At 48.3% G+C, this 18298-nt stretch overlaps 1 protein-coding gene across 1 annotated transcript in view; it reads left to right on the forward strand.

The window, feature by feature from the left end:
* Window positions 1-15284: 15284 nt before the first annotated feature.
* Window positions 15285-18298, forward strand: part of adam9b (ADAM metallopeptidase domain 9b) — a 42592-nt gene continuing 39578 nt past the window's right edge. The window contains exons 1-2 of the mRNA XM_078413559.1: window positions 15285-15393; window positions 17103-17194. Of these exons, the coding sequence (XP_078269685.1) occupies window positions 15285-15393; window positions 17103-17194 (201 nt within the window). The remainder of the gene's footprint in view (window positions 15394-17102; window positions 17195-18298) is intronic.

Below are 18298 nucleotides of genomic sequence, written 5' to 3' on the forward strand. Positions count from 1 at the left end.
GAAAAATCCATGAATCACAAAATAAAACAAGAAGAAGCCTATGTTATTTGACCAACTTCTTATCGGTTGAATTTAAATATGAAATATTTACAGGTTGTAGGGTAGTGGGTAAGTGTTAATGCATGTAACTCATTTTTCACAAAAGTGAGAGCACTATATTGCACCGACCCTCTCCATTATATGTTAAATTCAAAACTAAACTATAGTAGCAATTGTAGCGACCATAGAGAGTAGTCCTAGTCGTCGAACCCTCAGATAATAATAATAATAATAATAATAATAATATTCATTTATTGTCATTGCAACGAGTACAACGAAATTAAAAAATAGCCAATCCTGACGGTGCGTACAGACATATATGCAATAAATGCAAAAACAAATAAATACATAAATACAATTAAATACAATTATGTTAAGTACAAAGATTTTTTAGTGTTGCCTAGTGCAAAGGTAGTCTTCAGTTCTCGTATGGCCCTGGGGTAAAAACTGTTCTTAAGTCTGTTTGTTCGGGATTTTATCGACCTGAAACGTCGACCAGAGGGCAGATGAACAAACAGACGGTGGCCGGGGTGGGATGGATCTTTTATTATTTTGCCTGCTCTACTGAGGCAGCGTAGGCTGAACAGGTGCTCCAGGGAGGGCAGTGAGCAGCCGATGATTTTCTGGGCCGTCGTGATGACCCTCTGAAGGGCCTTCCTGTCCTTTTCTGAGCAGCTGGCATACCATGTGGTTATACAGTATGCCAGCACACTCTCGATGGAGCAGCGATAGAAGGACAACATGAGCTTCTCCTGCAGGTTGGTTTTCCTGAGGATCCTCAGGAAGTGGAGTCTCTGCTGTGCCTTCTTTACTGTGGTGATGGTGTTGGTAGACCAGGTGAGATCCTCTGCGATGTGCGTACCCAGGAACCTGAAAGCTGGTACCCTTTCCACACAGACCCCATTGATGTAGAGTGGGTCGTAATCTCCACTGGTTTTCCTAAAGTCAATTATAAGTTCCTTTGTTTTGGAGGAGTTCAGGACCAGATTGTTCACTGAACACCATGCTGCCAGCCTTTGGATTTCATCCCTATAGGCTGTCTCATCTCCTTCTGAGATGAGTCCAACCACAGTCGTGTCATCCGCGAACTTGATGATGGTGTTGGTGGGATGGGTGGGGGCGCAGTCGTGAGTGTAGAGGGAGTAAAGGATGGGGCTCAACACACAGCCCTGTGGTGAGCCGGTGCTCAGTGTAATGGTGGAGGAGAGGTGAGGGCCTATTTTGACTGTCTGGGGGCGGTTGGTCAGAAAGTCCTTGATCCATTTGCAGATGGTTTGGGAAAATCCAAGGTCGGAAAGTTTGGTGACCAGTCTGCTCGGGATGACCGTGTTAAAGGCAGAGCTGAAGTCGAGGAAGAGCATCCTCACATAGCTCCCCTGGTGTTCAAGGTGGGTCAGTGCAGTGTGAAGAGCAGTGTCGATGGCATCCCCTGTAGACCTATTTGCTCTGTAGGCAAACTGGTGTGGGTCGAAGGTGGGTGGGAGGCTGGCTTTGATGTGCTGCAGGACCAGTCTCTCGAAGCACTTTGTGATGACCGGTGTGAGTGCTACCGGACGGTAGTCGTTAAGACTGCTGATGACAGACTTTTTCGGCAGTGGGATGATTATGGCGGACTTCAGGCAGGGAGGGATGGTGGATTTTAAAAGGGACAGGTTGAAGATTTTTGTGAAGACCTCAGATAATTGGTCTGCACATTCCCTCAGCACTCTGCCCGTCACACCATCGGGGCCTGCAGCTTTCCTGGGATTCACTGCTCTGAGCACGCGCTTAACATCATACTCCTGCACAGTGAAGGTGTTGCTGTCAGGTGCTGGAGAGGGTGTAATGTCTGCCACTGTAGCTTTCACCTCGAAACGAGCAAAGAAACAGTTAAGTTCCTCAGCCAGCGAGGCGTCGCCGTCGGCAGTCGTGCGGTTGCTGGTCTTGTAGTTGGTGATGTGCTGAATGCCTTGCCATACCCGCCGTGGGTCATTGTTGGAGAAGTGGTCTTCAATCTTCCTCTTGTAGGTCACGTGTGGGTGCGACCGTAGGGATTGGTCCAGAGAGCGACACCGCTGATTGGACAGCGTTGTCATGTGCGCTTTTGGCGCCCGAAAAGAGTCAGTTGGGAGACGTCTTCGAAGAGAACAGTTAGTTTTAATAGTCTGTAATCTTGTTAAGAAAACTTTGTAATCGGATATTGCTGTTGCAATAAACTTCTTCAACAAAGAACAAGTTTCCAGACTCGCCATATTGGTGACCCCTACGTGATCTGGGCGATCACCGACCATGAATGAACACGACGCCCCGTTGTTGGCTGCTGCGCCCGGCGCACCGGAGCTAAGCGCGGTCAGCGTTCACCTTCCGTCGTTTTGGACACCTCAACCACAATCTTGGTTTGTCCACACCGAAGCCCAGTTTCACTTAAGAAACATCTCGGCAGATGCGACGAAATACTACTACCTCGTCAGCGCTCTATCGCCGGAGACAACCACACGCGTGATGCGGTTCATCGTAAACCCTCCCGCGGAAGACAAGTACGAGGCCATGAAGGCACTGTTACTACGAACCTTCGGGTTCAATAGGCATGACCGAGCTAAGAAACTTCTGCACCTACCGGATCTCGGAGATCGGCTGCCGTCCGTTCTCATGCCTGAGATGTTAATGCTAGCAGGTGAACATACGGATTGCCTCATGTTCGAGCAGGCATTCCGAGAAGCTTCCCGAAGATGTCAAACTTATGCTCACGGATTGTTCTTTTAAGGACCCCGTGGCATTTGCAGAAAAAGCTGATGCGCTCATGGCGTCCAAATCAAAAGGAAGCGGTTCGATCAACAAGGTCTCGACATCAGTGACCACGCCACAGCGACATCAAGATGGTGCTGCGTCTCCCGCCATTTCTCCAAAAGCCCGCCAAAAGGATCCGCACAAGCGCGGCTGGTGCTATTACCATCTACGATGGGGTGGAGAATCCCGCAACTGCCGCTCACCTTGTACCTTCTCGGGATCTGCCTTGGCCGATCGTACATAGGGGCAGTTGCGATTGGCCAGAACCGACGCCTCCACGTCCGAGACAGATTCACGGACACAGAATTTTTGGTGGACACGGGAGCCATTGTCAGTGTAGTACCGCCGACCGACCTTGAGACCAGATCGGGTAAGACAGGTCCTACCCTCATTGCGGTTAATGGCAGCCCCATCCGCACGTTTGGTACGCGGAAGATGTCCCTGGTTTTAGGCCTCTGCACATATGAATGGCCATTCATTATAGCAGACGTCAGCCAAGCGATCTTAGGCGCAGATTTTCTCTGGGCCTTTTCACTGGTCCCCGACATCCGCGGTAACGACCTCCGACCCTCCGCCAGCGATGAGCCCGTCGCTCCGACAACAGCCACCCCGCCCAGCCCAACTGTCCAGGCCGTCGTCGCGGCCCCCGACTCGTATGCTGAGGTCCTGGCGGAGTTTCCAGAGCTGCTCATCCAGCGTTTCGATGCCCTTTCGGCCAAGCACGGCGTTGTCCACCACATCCGCACCAAGGGCCCCCCCCCCCCCCGTTTTCGCTCGGGCCCGGAGGCTACCGCCCGACAAGCTGGTGGTGGCGCGGGAGGAATTTAGGAAGATGGAGGAAATGGGAATTGTCCATCAGTCTGACAGCCCGTGGGCCTCGCCGTTGCATATGGTCTCCAAAGCATCTGGGGGGTGGAGACCATGTGGCGATTATCGGCGTCTCAACGCTGTCACCACGGCCGACCGTTATCCCATACCGCACCTGCAGGATTTCTCGTCTGGGCTGGAAGGTGCGGTGGTGTTCTCCAAGATCGATTTGGTGCGGGGATACCACCAGATTCCTGTGCGGCCGAAGGACATACCAAAAACTGCCACGATCACTCCGTTCGGGTTGTTCGAATGGTTGCGCATGCCTTTCGGTTTAAAGATCGCGGCACAGGCTTTCCAGCGACTGATGGACCGTGTGGGTCGGGGTTTACCTTTTGTGTTTATTTATTTAGATGACATCCTGGTCGCCAGCCCCTCATTGCAGGAACACCTGGTCCACTTGCGGACTGTATTCCAGCGGCTCCAAGACCACGGGCTCATCATCCAACCCTCCAAGTGTCAATTCGGCCTCTCTTCTCTCGATTTTTTAGGGCACAGAATCACCCCTGCCGGCGCCACCCCTTTGCCCGAGAAGGTGGTGGTTATCCGAGCATTTCCCCGGCCCACCACAGTGAAAGGGCTGCAGGAGTTCGTAGGCATGGTTAACTTCTACCATAGGTTCGTCCCGGCAGCTGCGCAGGTCATGCGCCCGCTCTTCCAGTGCCTTGCGGGTAAACCTGTAGAGTTGATATGGTCCCCGGCCGCGGAGTCGGCTTTTGCAGCAGCTAAGGCGGCTTTGGCAGACGCCACCATGTTGGTCCACCCGAGCGCCTCCGCCCCCACGGCCCTGACGGTTGATGCGTCTGACGTGGCGGTGGGTGGGGTTTTGGAGCAGCAGGTCGGTGGCCTTTGGCAGCCCTTGCCGTTTTTCAGCCGGCAACTGAGTTCGGCTGAGCTGAAGTATAGCGCCTTTGACCGAGAGCTTCTGGCCCTCTACTTAGCTGTTCGTCATTTCAGGTATTTCCTTGAAGGCCGCCCATTCGTGGCCTTTACAGACCATAAACCATTAACTTTTGCTTTTTCCAAATTGTCCGACCCATGGTCGGCCCGCCAACAGCGGCACCTGACTGCCATCTCCGAGTTTACCACTGAGGTCCGCCATGTCGCTGGTAAGCTTAATGCCGTTGCTGATGCCCTGTCTCGGCCTGCTTTTTCCCCCATATAACCATATAACAACTACAGCATGGAAACAGGCCCATTCGGCCCTACCAGTCCACGCCGACCACTCTCCCTGACCTAGTCTCATCTACCTGCACTCAGACCATAACCCTCTAATCCCCTCTTATCCATATACCTATCCAATTTACTCTTAAATAATAAAATCGAGCCTGCCTCCACCACTTCCACCGGAAGCCCATTCCATACAGCCAGCACCCTCTGAGTAAAGAAGTTACCCCTCATGTTACCCCTAAACTTTTGTCCCTCAATTCTGAAGCTATGTCCCCTTGTTGGAATCTTCCCCACTCTCAAAGGGAAAAGCCTACCTACGTCAACTCTGTCCGTCCCTCTCAAAATTTTTAAAACCTCTATCAAGTCCCCCCTCAACCTTCTACGCTCCAAAGAATAAAGACCCAACCTGCTCAACCTCTCTCTGTAGCTTAAGTGCTGAAACCCAGGCAACATTCTAGTAAATCTCCTCTGTACCCTCTCCATTTTGTCGACATCCTTCCTATAATTTGGCGACCAGAACTGCACACCATACTCCAGATTCGGCCTCACCAATGCCCTGTACAATTTTAACATTACATCCCAACTTCTATACTCGATGCTCTGATTTATAAAGGCAAGCATACCAAACGCCTTCTTCACCACCCTATCCACATGAGATTCCACCTTCAGGGAACAATGCACAGTTATTCCCAGATCCCTCTGTTCCACTGCATTCCTCAATTCCCTACCATTTACCCTGTACGTCCTATTTTGATTTGTCCTACCAAAATGCAGCACCTCACACTTATCAGCATTAAACTCCATCTGCCATCTTTCAGCCCACCCTTCCAAACGGCCCAAGTCTCGCTGTAGACTTTGAAACTCTACTTCATTATTAACTACACCACCTATCTTAGTATCATCTGCATATTTACTAATCCAATTTGCCACACCATCATCCAGATCATTAATGTAAATGACAAACAACAGTGGACCCAACACAGATCCTTGGGGTACTCCACTAGACACTGGCCTCCAACCTGACATACAATTGTCAACCATTACCCTCTGGTATCTCCCATTCAGCCATTGTTGAATCCATCCATCGGCGGTGGACTGCGAGGTGGATCCCCAGGAGCATGCGGAGGCACAGCTTCTGGCGGATACCGCCTCGGCATACCAGTCCACCACTTCGGGGTTGAAGTTGGCTCAGGTAGCCTGCGGGCCAAAAGGCACAAAAGTCTGGTGTGATGTTTCCCTTCCCCGTCCCAGGCCGGTAGTGCCGCCCTCCCTTCAGCGCCAGGTTTTTGATGCCATTAACGGGCTGGCGCACCCGTCCATCCGCTCCACCTCTGCCTGAGTAGCCGCTCGGTTTGTGTGGCATGGCCTGCGTAAACAGGTAGCTCTTTGGGCTCGTTCCTGCATTCCCTGCCAGACCGCTAAAGTCCAGCGCCATGTCCAGCCCCCGGTACAGGAGTTTGAGGTCCCAGCGGTCCGTTTTTTCCACATTCACGTGGATTTAGTCGGGCCCTTGCCTTCCTCCCGGGGCTACACCCATCTCCTCACGGTGGTGGATAGGTTTACCCGGTGGCCAGAGGCTTTCCCATTGTCAGATACCTCTGCTGCCTCTTGTGCCAGGACTTTGGCCCTCCATTGGGTGGCACGTTTCGGGGTTCCGGCTGTTATTACCACTGACAGGGGGCCACAGTTCACTTCGACCCTCTGGGCCACGCTAGCAGAGCTGTACGGTTCCCGGTTACAACACACCACAGCGTACCACCCCCAGGCTAATGGGCTTGTGGAGAGGTTCCACCGTCAACTCAAGGCAGCCCTCAGTGCGAGGCTAGAAGGCCCGGACTGGGTAGACCAACTTCCCTGGGTCCTTCTGGGCATCCGGACTGCTCCTAAGCAGGATCTCGGTGCTTCGTCCGCGGAGCTAGTATATGGCTCGCCACTTCGAGTACCCGGGGATTTGCTTCCAGACCCCTCCGGCCAGCTGCCTCCAGTCCCGTCAGTCTTAGCATCGCTCCGGGCACGCGTGGGTTCCCTGGCCCCGGTTCCGACTTCACGTCATGGGTGTACTATGGTACACGAACCGCCTGCCCTGAAGGACTGTGAGTTTGTATTTCTGCGTAAGGATGCCCATCGTTCCCCGTTGCAGAGGGTCTATGAAGGGCCGTAAGGGGACGGTCACCTTCACCTTAGACGTGGGCCGCAGGAGTGAGCTCGTCTCGGTGTCCAGGCTTAAACCTGCGCACTTGGATCCGGACCGCCCGGTCCTGGTCGGCCAACCACCTCGGAGAGGCCGGCCTCTGGCAGTTCCGATCAGTCCAGGACCCCCCGCTCCGGCAGTTCCACCATGTCCGGAATCCCCTGCTCCTGTGGTTCAGGCTGCCCCTCTCCTTACTCGTTCTGGTCGCGAAATCCGGCTCCCTGCTAGGTTCCGTACCTTGGGTTCTGGGGGGGGTCATGTAGCGACCATAGAGAGTGGTCCTAGTCGTCGAATCCTCAGATTGGCCAGCAAGGTCACGTGTGGGTGCGACCGTGGGGATTGGCCAAGAGAGCGACACCGCTGATTGCACAGCGTTGTCATGTGCGCTTTTGGCGCCCGAAAAGAGTCAGTTGGGAGACATCTTCGAAGAGAACAGTTAGTTTTAATGGTTGTCTGTAATCTTGTTAAGAAAACTTTGTAATCGAATATTGCTGTCGCAATAAACTTCTTCAACAAAGAACAAGTTTCCAGACTCGCCATACAATGTACATTATTCATGTCTAAAGCTAGCACTTCTGTATCAGTGTTGGTATGTATGCATTACATTTTATTACACCAATATAGAATGAAAAGAATAAAAAATATCTTGACATGTGTTCATAGTTATGTTATTCACAATATTAGGAATTCTGGAAATAAGTTTGATGTCACTGATTGCAAATGTGTATGGATCGGCCCTAATGAAATGTATGTGAGAGAACAGTGATCATGATCGGGAGAACCATGTGCTGAGAAGTGTGTGCATGACTGATTATATATCTATATATATATATATACATAAAATCATATATACATATATATGGATAGAGAAAGAGAGAGAGATTGACAGAAAGGTTGCTAAACAAATAATTAGAGGAGATCACAAGAAATAAACTATATATATATATATATGTGTGTGTGTGTATATGCATATACATAAACCATAAAGGTCGAATCGCCTTTATGGTTTCAGTACATCATGTGGAAAATAAGATGAAGAGAGAAATAGAGCATTGCTTTAAATCAAAGTTGCTTTTGATCCACGAGAAGGAACTTTGAGATCTATTTAACTCTATCTTGCCTCTCTCTCTCGCTCTTTCTCTCTCTCTCTCTCTCTCTCTCTCTCTCTCTCTCTCTCTCTCTCTCTCTCTCTCTCTCTCTCTCTCTCTCTCTCTCTCTCTCTCTCTCTCTCTCTCTCTCTCTCTCTCTCTCTCTCTCTCTCTCTCTCTCTCTCTCTCTCTCTCATATATATATGAGGGAAATGGGCAGAAAAAGTAATAAAATCAGAGAAATTAAGCAGGGGAAAAACATTTTAAAATAAAAATAACAAAAAAATGTGAGTTGATAGATGAGATATTTTCTGCATTTTAATGGTATCACACATACTGTTCCCTTACAACACTGATTACACTGCGAGAGGCATAGCGATCGACGGGTTTTGCTTACTAAAATGGCGGACGTTCCGCTCCTTTGCATACTACACTTCAGTATAGGCGATTTTGATGGAGTGGTCCATATTGCTCCTCTAGTATCTTTGCCCACAACCTGCCATGTGTGCATGCGTGGGCCCAGATCCGGGCTGGGTGAGGGCCAGGCTGCACCTATGGTGGGAACATTTAAACAAAAGATTAAAATAAACTTTATTCAGCGTAAAACAAATAATATGGATTTCAGTAAGGCATTCAACATGGTATTCAACAGCCTTACCGCATGGTAGGCTGCTCTGGAAGGTTAGATCGCCTGGGATCCAAGGAGAGATAGGTGAATGGATAGCAAATTGGCTCCATGGAAGGAAGCAGAGGGTGATGGTGGAAGGTTGCTTCTCAGACTGGAGGCCTGTGAGTAGTGGTGTGCCCCAGGGTTGGGTGCTGAGCCCGTTACTGTTTGTCATCTACATCAATGATTTGGATGAGAACATACAGGGCAAGATTAGCAAGTTTGCTGATGATACAAAAGTGGGAGGTTTTGCAGATAATGAAGATGGTTGTGAAAGATTGCAGCAGGATCAGGACCGATTGGCCAGGTGGGCTAAGAAATGGTTGTTGGAATTTAATACAGAAAAGTGTGCGGTGTTGAATTTTGGAACGTCTAACAAGGGCAGGACCTGCACAGTGAATGGTAGGCCTCTGGGGAATGTTGTAGAGCAGAGGGAACTAGGAGTGCAGATGCATGGCTCCTTGACCTGCGGAAGTGGCGGCGCCTAACGGCTGCGGCTCGCTAGCAGTCTGTTCTCTTTTTTCCTTTTTTTTTTTGTTGTGTGTCGGTGTTGGGATGGTTTTTGGTTTTTTTTGGTTGTGTATGTGTGGGGGGTGGTGGTGTGGGTGGGGGGCTGATGGTGTGGGTGGGGGGGGTGGGGGAAACCTTTCTCTTTTAGGTCTCTTCCTCACGGCGCGGGGTGCGGCTCGGCTGCGGGGTGCGGCTCGGCCGCGGGGTGCGGCTTGGCCGCGGGGCCTTCCATCGCCCGGTGCGGCTCGGCCGCTGGACTTAACATCGCCCGGCGCGGCTCGGCCGCTGGACTTAACAGTGCCCGGTGCGGCTTGGCCGCGGGGCCTTCCATCGCCCGGTGCGGCTCGGCCGCGGGACCTAACATTGCTGGTGCGGCTCGGCCGCTGGACTTAACAGTGCCCGGTGCGGCTCGGCCGCAGGGCCTAACATCGCTGGTGCGGTTCGGCCGCTGGACTTAACATCGCCCGGTGCGGCTTGGCCGCGGGGGCCTTCCATCGCCCGGTGCGGCTCGGCCGCGGGGCCTAACATCGCCCGGTGCGGCTCGGCCGCGGGACTTAGCTGCATACGGCTCGGTCGCGGGGCCTTCCACCGCCCGGATCGGCCGCGAGACGTCTCAGCGCCCGGTGCGACTCGGCCGCGGGGACTTCCATCCCCTTGCGGGGACTGTGCGGGTCGGTCGGGGACGAGCTGTCTGTCTGTGGGCGTGGGGAAGAGAGTGGAAGTTTTGTTGCCTCCATCACAGTGAGGGGGTGTTTGGAGTCACTGTGATGGATGTTTGTGTTGGGGTCATGTGTCTTGTGTTCTTTTTTGTGTGTGACTGCTATGTAGTTTCGTTCGGTACCTTGGTACCGAATGACAAATAAAGCTCTGTTGAACTGTTGAACTGTTGAAGTCAAGTCGCAGGTAGATAAGGTGGTCAAAAATGCATTTGGCACATTGGCCTTCACCAATCAGAGTATATAAGTCATGTTGCAGTTGTATAAGACGTTGGTGAGACCGTATTTAGAATATTGTGTTCATTTCTGGGAACCATGTTATAGGAAAGATATTGTCAAGCTTGATAGGGTTCAGAGAAGATTTACGAGGATGTTGCTAGGACTGGGGTGAGCTATTGGGAGAGGTTGAGTAGGCTGTGTCTCTACTCCTTGGAGCGCAGGAGGATGAGGGGTGATCTTATAGAGGTACACAAAATCATTAGAGGAATAGATCGGGTAGATGCACAGAATCTTTTACCCAAAGTAGGGGAATCGAGGGCCTGAGGACATAGGTTCAAGGTGAAGAGGAAAAGATTGTTTCACCATTCAATATGATTCATAGCCTATCTAGTCCAGGTCTCTCATACTCTTCTGTGCTAGATCCCCATAGCGCTCAATCCCTGATCCCACCTCCACAATCTCCACAGAATTTTAATCATTCAGTGAGGGAATTTCTACTCTAATTACGAACTCTCACCGCACTCAGGTCAAATTACAGGTTCTATTTATACTCAACGGGCTCCATTGGGCACACCTCATCATTTACATGTCAAATTCTCGACTTCTGAAAGAAGCAGTCCATTCTGAGTTTGGTCACATTACTAGAGATTACTAGCAAATTTTTTTAAAAATGCATGTTCTCGAAGCTTCCTTGCCATCTCATGGCAATCCCCGACCCATAATTGCTCAAAATGAAGAAAGAGAATCCAGGATGGCACCTAGTCTTCTCTATGTGAACATGTAGAAATCCAGAGAAAAAGGGAAACTGAAACCACCATCAATGCAACCAACTTTTACCTGCCCTGCCAAGTATCTCCTGTCCCACCTGTGGCAGAGTCTGTACTGTCAACATTGGTTTCATCAGCTACCTCAGGTCTTACAAAGTTGGGTTGGAAGCAAGTCACCTTCAAGCCTAAGGACTGCCTAAGAAACATATTACATTAAGACCAGGTGTAAGGCAGCCAAATTCTATGATCCTTCCAATCCGCTGACAACATATGCAAATCAATGCCAGTTTCCTCTGACAGGTTAACATTCCCAGCATCCAATAATTACACCGATGGGCGGGCCAGATGCTGATGGGCGGGCCAGATGTGGATAGGGTAAAGTGAATATTTCTGATATCTCTGATAGGTTTGCTGTGGAGATACAGTAACTATCCTTGCTCTATCGAGGAGGTAAGGGCAAGGGGTTAGGAAATGGATAATATGCTTTCAAATGTTCTGTCAAACGTGCTGCAGGGAAAGATGCATTTCAGGAAGAAGGAAAGCGCATCTTAGAGGCAATGTGCATGGAATGCAGTTAACTGCATTTGATGTGCACAGTGTTACTCCTCTACCTTGGTGAGACCGCACCTGGAGTATTGTGTGCAGTTTTGGTCTCCTAACCTGAGGAAAGACGTTCTTGCCTTAGAGGGAGTACAGAGAAGGTTCACCAGATTGATCCCTGGGATGGCGGGACTTACATATGAGGAAAGACTAGATAGACTGGGCTTGTACTCGCTGGAATTTAGAAGACTGAGGGGGGATCTTATAGAAACATATAAAATTCTTAAGGGGTTGGAGAGGCTAGATGCGGGAAGATTGTTCCCGATGTTGGGGGAGTCCAGAACCAGGGGTCACAGCTTAAGGATAAGGGGGAAGTCTTTTAGGACCGAGATGAGAAAACATTTCTTCACACAGAGAGTGGTGAGTCTGTGGAATTCTCTGCCACAGAAGGTAGTTGAGGCCAGTTCATTGGCTATATTTAAGAGGGAGTTAGATGTGGCCCTTTTTGCTAAAGGGATCAGGGGGTATGGAGAGAAGGCAGGTACAGGCTACTGAGCTGAATGATCAGCCATGATCATATTGAATGGCGGTGCAGGCTCGAAGGGCCGAATGGCCTACCCCTGCACCTATTTTCTATGTTTCTATGTTTCTATGAAACTGAACACAGGTTTGCACAGCACCTGCTTTCAGTCTACAAGGCTGATTCCACTCCACACTCATCTGCTACCTGTTGCTTCCTGCACTGTTGTAACAGTCCCATTATAAGCTTGAGGAACAACAATCCATCTTCCACCTGGGAATGTTACTACCCTTTAGACACACTAATAAATTCAACAGCTTTGGGTAACTCAGTCTTTTTCTCTGCATCAAAGCGAACGAATTCTGCCATTGGTTATCCAGTTGAGCTTATTCTCTTTCCTTAGCATAACCAGACAAGCTTAAAAGCATCTACAGTTTTGTATTTCATAGCTTTTACATTCCTTAGTTTGTATCTTTTCTCTCTAACTGCCCTCATCTCACGGGTTTTAGCTTCATCTGTACATTTTATCTCTCTCTAACTATCTTGATTAATCCACCTCCAGTTTATTTCATCAGCAGATTACCCCACAACAACCCTGACCTCACACCATTAAAGGTCTTCCCTTTATCCAACCCATCCCTCTCTGCAACTTTAAACTACCTTGTATTCTCACTCGCCTGGTACTGATGAATGATCGTCAACCTGAAATGTTAACTCTGTTTCCCATTCTATAAATGCTGCTTGATTTGTTAAGGTGTTTCCAGCATGTCACTTTCTGTTGATTTCAATATGAGCTCCATTAGAGGGTGAGATGATCAGAAGTTTGGAGAAAGTGCATCTAGGATGTTCCCAAACCTCAGTGCAAAATGTAACACTCTTGTGTATTCATGGGACACCCTGCAGCACAACTACTCAAAGTTGGAAAGGAGCATTTGGGATGGTACTGCAAACATGAAGTCCACTTGGTGGGAACATGAAGAAGCCCGGTGAAAATGGTAGAGGGAGTGTTCCATAGAAAAAAAAACATAGAAAGATAGAAAAATAGGTGCAGGAGTAAGCCATTCGGCCCTTCGAGCCAGCACTGCCATTCAATATGATCATGGCTGATCATCTACAATCAGTACCCCGTTCCTGTTTTCTCCCCATATCTCTTGATTTTTTTAGCCCTAAGAGATAAATCTAATTCTCTCTTGAAAACATCCAGTGAATTGGCCTCCACTGCCTTCTGTGGTAGAGAATTTCACAGATTCACAACTCCCTGGGTGAAGATGTTTTTCCTCGTCTCAGTCCTAATTGGCCTACCCATTATCCTTAAACTGTGATCCCTGGTTCTGGACCCCCCCCCCCCCCCCCCCCCCCCACCATCGGGAACACTTTTCCTGCATCTAGCTTGTAGACTCCTTTAAGAATTGTATATGTTTCTATAAGATCCCCTCTCATCCTTCTAAATTCCAGTGAATATAAGCCCAGTCAACCCATTCTTTCATCATATGTCCATCCCGCCATCCCGGGAATTAACCTGGTGAACCTACGCTGCACTCCCTCAATAGCAATAATGTCCTCCCTCAAATTAGGAGACCAAAATTGTACACAATACTCCAGGTGCGGTCTCATCACGGCCCTGTAAAACTGCAATAGGACCTCGTTGCTCCTAAATTCAAATCCTCTCGCAATGAAGACCAACATGCCATTAGCTTTTTTTCACTGCCTGCTGTACCTGCATGCTTACTTTCAGTGACTGATATACAAGCACACTTAGGTCTCGTTGCACCTCCCCCTTTCTTAATCTGACACCATTCAGATAATAATCTGCCTTCCTGTTATTGTCACCAAAGTGGATAACCTCATATTTATCCATATTATACTGCATCTGCCATGCATCTGTCCATCCACCCAACCTATCCAAGTCACCCTGCAGCCTCATAATATCCTCATCGCAGCTCACACTGCCACCCAACTTTGTATCATCTGCAAACTTGGAGATGTCATATTTAATTCCCTCGTCTAAATCGATAATATATAATGTAAATAACTGGGGTCCCAGCACCGAGGCTTGCGGCACCCCACTAGTCACTGCCTGCCATTCTGAAAAGGACCCATTAAATCCTGCTCTTTGCTTCCTGTCTGCTGCCAGTTCTCTATCCATGTCCATATCCTACCCCCAACTCCCACCCTCCAAGATAGAAAGGGTAACTGAGAAGACTTACATTGATGTTGCCAGGACTAGAGGGTCCGAGCTATAGGGAGAGATTGAGTAGGCTGGGACTCTATTCCTTGGAGTGCAGGAGGATGAGGGGTAATCTTATTGAGGTGCATAAAATCATGAGAGGAGTAGATCAAGTAGATGCACCTTGCCCAGCGCGGACCAGAGGATATAGGTTCAAGGTGAAGGGGAAAATAATTAATAGGAATCTGAGGGATAACCTTTTCGAACAAAGGGTGGTGGCTGTATTGAACGAGCTGCCAGAGGAGGTTGTTGAGGCAGGGACTATCCCAATATTTAAGAAACTGTTAGGCAGTACATGGATAGGACAGGTTCGGAGGGATATGGACCAATTGCGGACAGGTGGGCTACGTAGCCGGTGGGCAAGTTGGGCTGAAGGACCTGTTTCCATACTGTATCACTCTTTGGCCTACCCTGTCAAGTAGTGCTGGAGTAACTCAGCTGGCCAGGCAGGTCCTTGCTTCCAAAACAGGATTATGCAGATCCGTGTTTCTAAATTAGCATCTGCAGTTCCTTATTTCTACCTTGCCAAGCACCTCCCATAGCATCCCACGGCGGCCTCACCCTCCACCTCAGTACATACGTAAACGAGTGTTCCTCCATTCCTTGCCTAAAGAGTTTATTGGGAAAAAAACTGGTCCGGGACTCGGGGAGGTGCTTCCAATTGCAGACCCCCCTAAACGGATGCTCATGTATTCCACCTGTTCTCGAGCACGAGAATGAATAGTGGTCACCGAGATTAAAAAAAACTGCTGGAGTAACTCAGGTGTCCAGATGTAGAGGGGGGAATGGACAGAGGTTTCCAGTGTCAGGACTCGTCTTCAGACATTCCGATCTACACGTGATACCACCTTGCGAGTTTGTGGTCAGTGATCGAACTCGTTTGTCAAGTTTGTTTGGATGTTCCCCCACACACCTGACCAGAAGGTAAAACGGATCAGAGTGAAACTTGGGCAAGTGTGAGAGGTTGATGTGAGGAATGAGACCTGGTCAATGGTCAATGGCGCGTTGTCTGGTCACCCGGTGCTTGCCCACACCGTCCTGTCGGATGCTGCTGTTCGTGGAGTCTTTGTTAGTCGTGGTGGGATTTTGTGTTAACAGCGGGACAGGTAAGAATCAATGCGAGAACACTCCCTTGTTCGGCAATGTTATTGGGAGGTCGGATCTATTAATAAATTATTCACAAAATGCTGCAATAACTCAGCGGGTCGGGCAGCATCTCAGGAGGGAAGGGATGGGTGACGTTTCGGGTCGAGACCCTTCTCTCCTGAGATGCTGCCCGACCTGCTGAGTTACTCCAGCATTTTGTGAATAAATACCATCGATTTGTACCAGCATCTGCAGTTATTGTCTTATATTAATATATTATGATCGTCGCAACTTTTTTTTCTCCTTTAAAACCCAACCTTTGTTAATTGGAGGCACGGAAATTGTTTCGCGGGACTTTTCAGTAAATAATTTTATTTATATTATTGAAGTAAAAGTAATTCCTGTTTGGCAGCTCTTTCGAGTCAAAAGGGAGCGTTTGAACTACTTTTATGCAACTTTAATTGACGCGGAACTGTTCAAAATACTGTACAATGTTCCCTTATGTTCATAAGAAAGGCAAACACAAAATACACAATGGGATAATTGGATACGGGGTGGGCATTGTCAAATCTGGATGATTCTGGGATATTCGCACTGATAAAGACCACTCTCTTCTCAAATATCCAACTAAGCAGCCCCTTAAAACGCAGCCTGGTTGGATCTCCGTGATTTTTGCATTACCCCCGCCACTGATTTCTTTCAATTGAATCGTTCAATATTTTGTCTGATGCTCCCCACATTGAAGTCATCCCAGATTTCTTCTGGAACATTTGTGCGCTGCTACATTTCTTTCGATTCCACTTTTAATTCATTCGCAATCTGTGCGTGATGTGTGCACGTTATCTTAAATGTGACCAAGCCCTCACCTGTATTTTTCCATTTTGCTCGCACCCCACCTTCCTTCCTCAAGACAGAACAAAAATGTGGTTCTTGTCTTTCACCCTACCAGCCTTTACAACCAACACATTCTTCATTGACCCGAAACGTCACCCATTCCTTCTCTCCCAAGATGCTGCCAGACCTGCTGAGTTACTCCAGCATTTTGTGAATAAATACCTTCAATTCTTTGACAATGACTACGACAAAGTGATTTCCCCCACCTGCTGCATCTTTCCCTCCCTACTCCTTTCTACTCTCCACAGGTACCACTCCCTCAGTGACTCCCTGGTATGCCCATCCCTCTCCCCCCACCTCTCCACCTCCCTTGCTACGTAACGCCAATCCCTACAGTTCTCCCCCACCAGCATCCCTGAAATTAAACAGCCCTTCCAGGTAAGACAGATATTCGCCTGAAAAGCTGGAGCCTCCAATATCTAATTCATTTCCTTTTATTACCAAACTTAATTTTTTTTAAATTCAACAACCCACATCAATAAGTGATCTGCAATTGTCCTTAGGACAAGTTGAACATTTTCTCGCCTCCAGTTCCCCCGCAACACCCCCCCCCCCCCCCCCCCGCCCCCCACTTCTATCTTTCAGTCTGAAGTAGGATACTGACCCTGAACAGCACCTCTTCCTTTTGTCCAGAGATGCTAACTCATTGAGTTACTCCTGCTTTTTGTGTCTATCATTGACATTTGGGAGCCATTCAGATCATGTCCAGAGATGTTGCTTGTCCTGCTGAGTTACTCCAGCATTTTGTGTCTACCTTTGGTGTAAACCAGCGTCCACAGTTTCTTCCGATACATAATTCATGTCTTGTTTCTGTTTTATTTCATTATTTCATTAGATGCATCTTCCCATCAAACATCGCATCTCTCTGGCTATGAAATCGTAATTCCTAAACTTATACATGATCGACAGAAACGAAATGTTGACCAGGTACTTGAAATGTCATAAAATTCCTCCATTTCATACATTTTGCAGTTGGTTTAAATATTTCTCATCTTCCTTGTTATCTTGTTTCATGAAATAAAGCAGAATAAAATATTTAAAAATTTAAACAAAAAATAAGAAATGTTGTCAATTGTTGCATTTCACATTTTCTCAATTTATTTCACAATCACCACAAGTGTACCAATTCCATAAAATGTTGATCAATAAAAGTAGTTTGTTATCGGTTTTGTAGATGGAAACCTCACCCATAGCCGTAGGTTGAAACTGATGTTAGTCTGCTTGAGTGTGCAAAGCATGTGCACACTTTATGTGTTGGGCCATGAATGGAAAATTCAGATCTAACTGCAAAGAGTTTGTGTAACACATAGGTGTCATTCATCAGCTTATCAGCAATTCTTAGAGGACTCAAGTATGTCCAAAAATTTGTGCTGGCCAGCTCTCTTGATGAAGAGAAGAGTATTATTGTAGGAGATTTTGGATTTCCATAGGAGCAGAACATGCCAGCTGAAGAAATTCTCCAACCTTCAGGTTCTTTGAGAAGGGGGTACATAATTTATACTCTGCTATGATTCAGTATTTAGTTCTAACTGGGCCTCCATGAACATAACTAATGCAGGATGACAGAAACATCACCCTGAGAGCCTCTGAACCATATTCTCTTCACTTCAGAGCTTAGTCACAAAATGCTAGAGTAACTCAGCAAGACAGGCAGCATCTCTAGAGAGAAGGAATGGGTGATGTTTCGGGTCAAGACCCTTCTTAAAAGTCTGAAGAAGAGTTTCGATCCAAGACGTCAGCCATTCCTTCTCTCCAGAAATGCTGCCTGTCCCACTGAGTTACTCAAAGAGTCTGAAGAAGGGTCTTGACCTGAAATGTCACCCATTCTTTCTCTCCAGAGATGCTGCCTGTTCCGCTGAGTTACTCCAGCATTTTGTGTCTATCTTCGGTGTAAGCCAGCATCTGCAGTTCCTTCCTACACACTTCAGAGCTTAACTCTGCCACTTGTACTTTATCATCACAAGATCACTTCAAACCATCTTTACAGCATGCCTACACAAATCTTAGACTCACAACCAGTGTGTTTTTTCT

This window comes from Rhinoraja longicauda, chromosome 16 (genome assembly GCF_053455715.1).
Source record: "Rhinoraja longicauda isolate Sanriku21f chromosome 16, sRhiLon1.1, whole genome shotgun sequence".
In the NCBI taxonomy this organism is placed as follows: domain Eukaryota; kingdom Metazoa; phylum Chordata; class Chondrichthyes; order Rajiformes; family Arhynchobatidae; genus Rhinoraja; species Rhinoraja longicauda.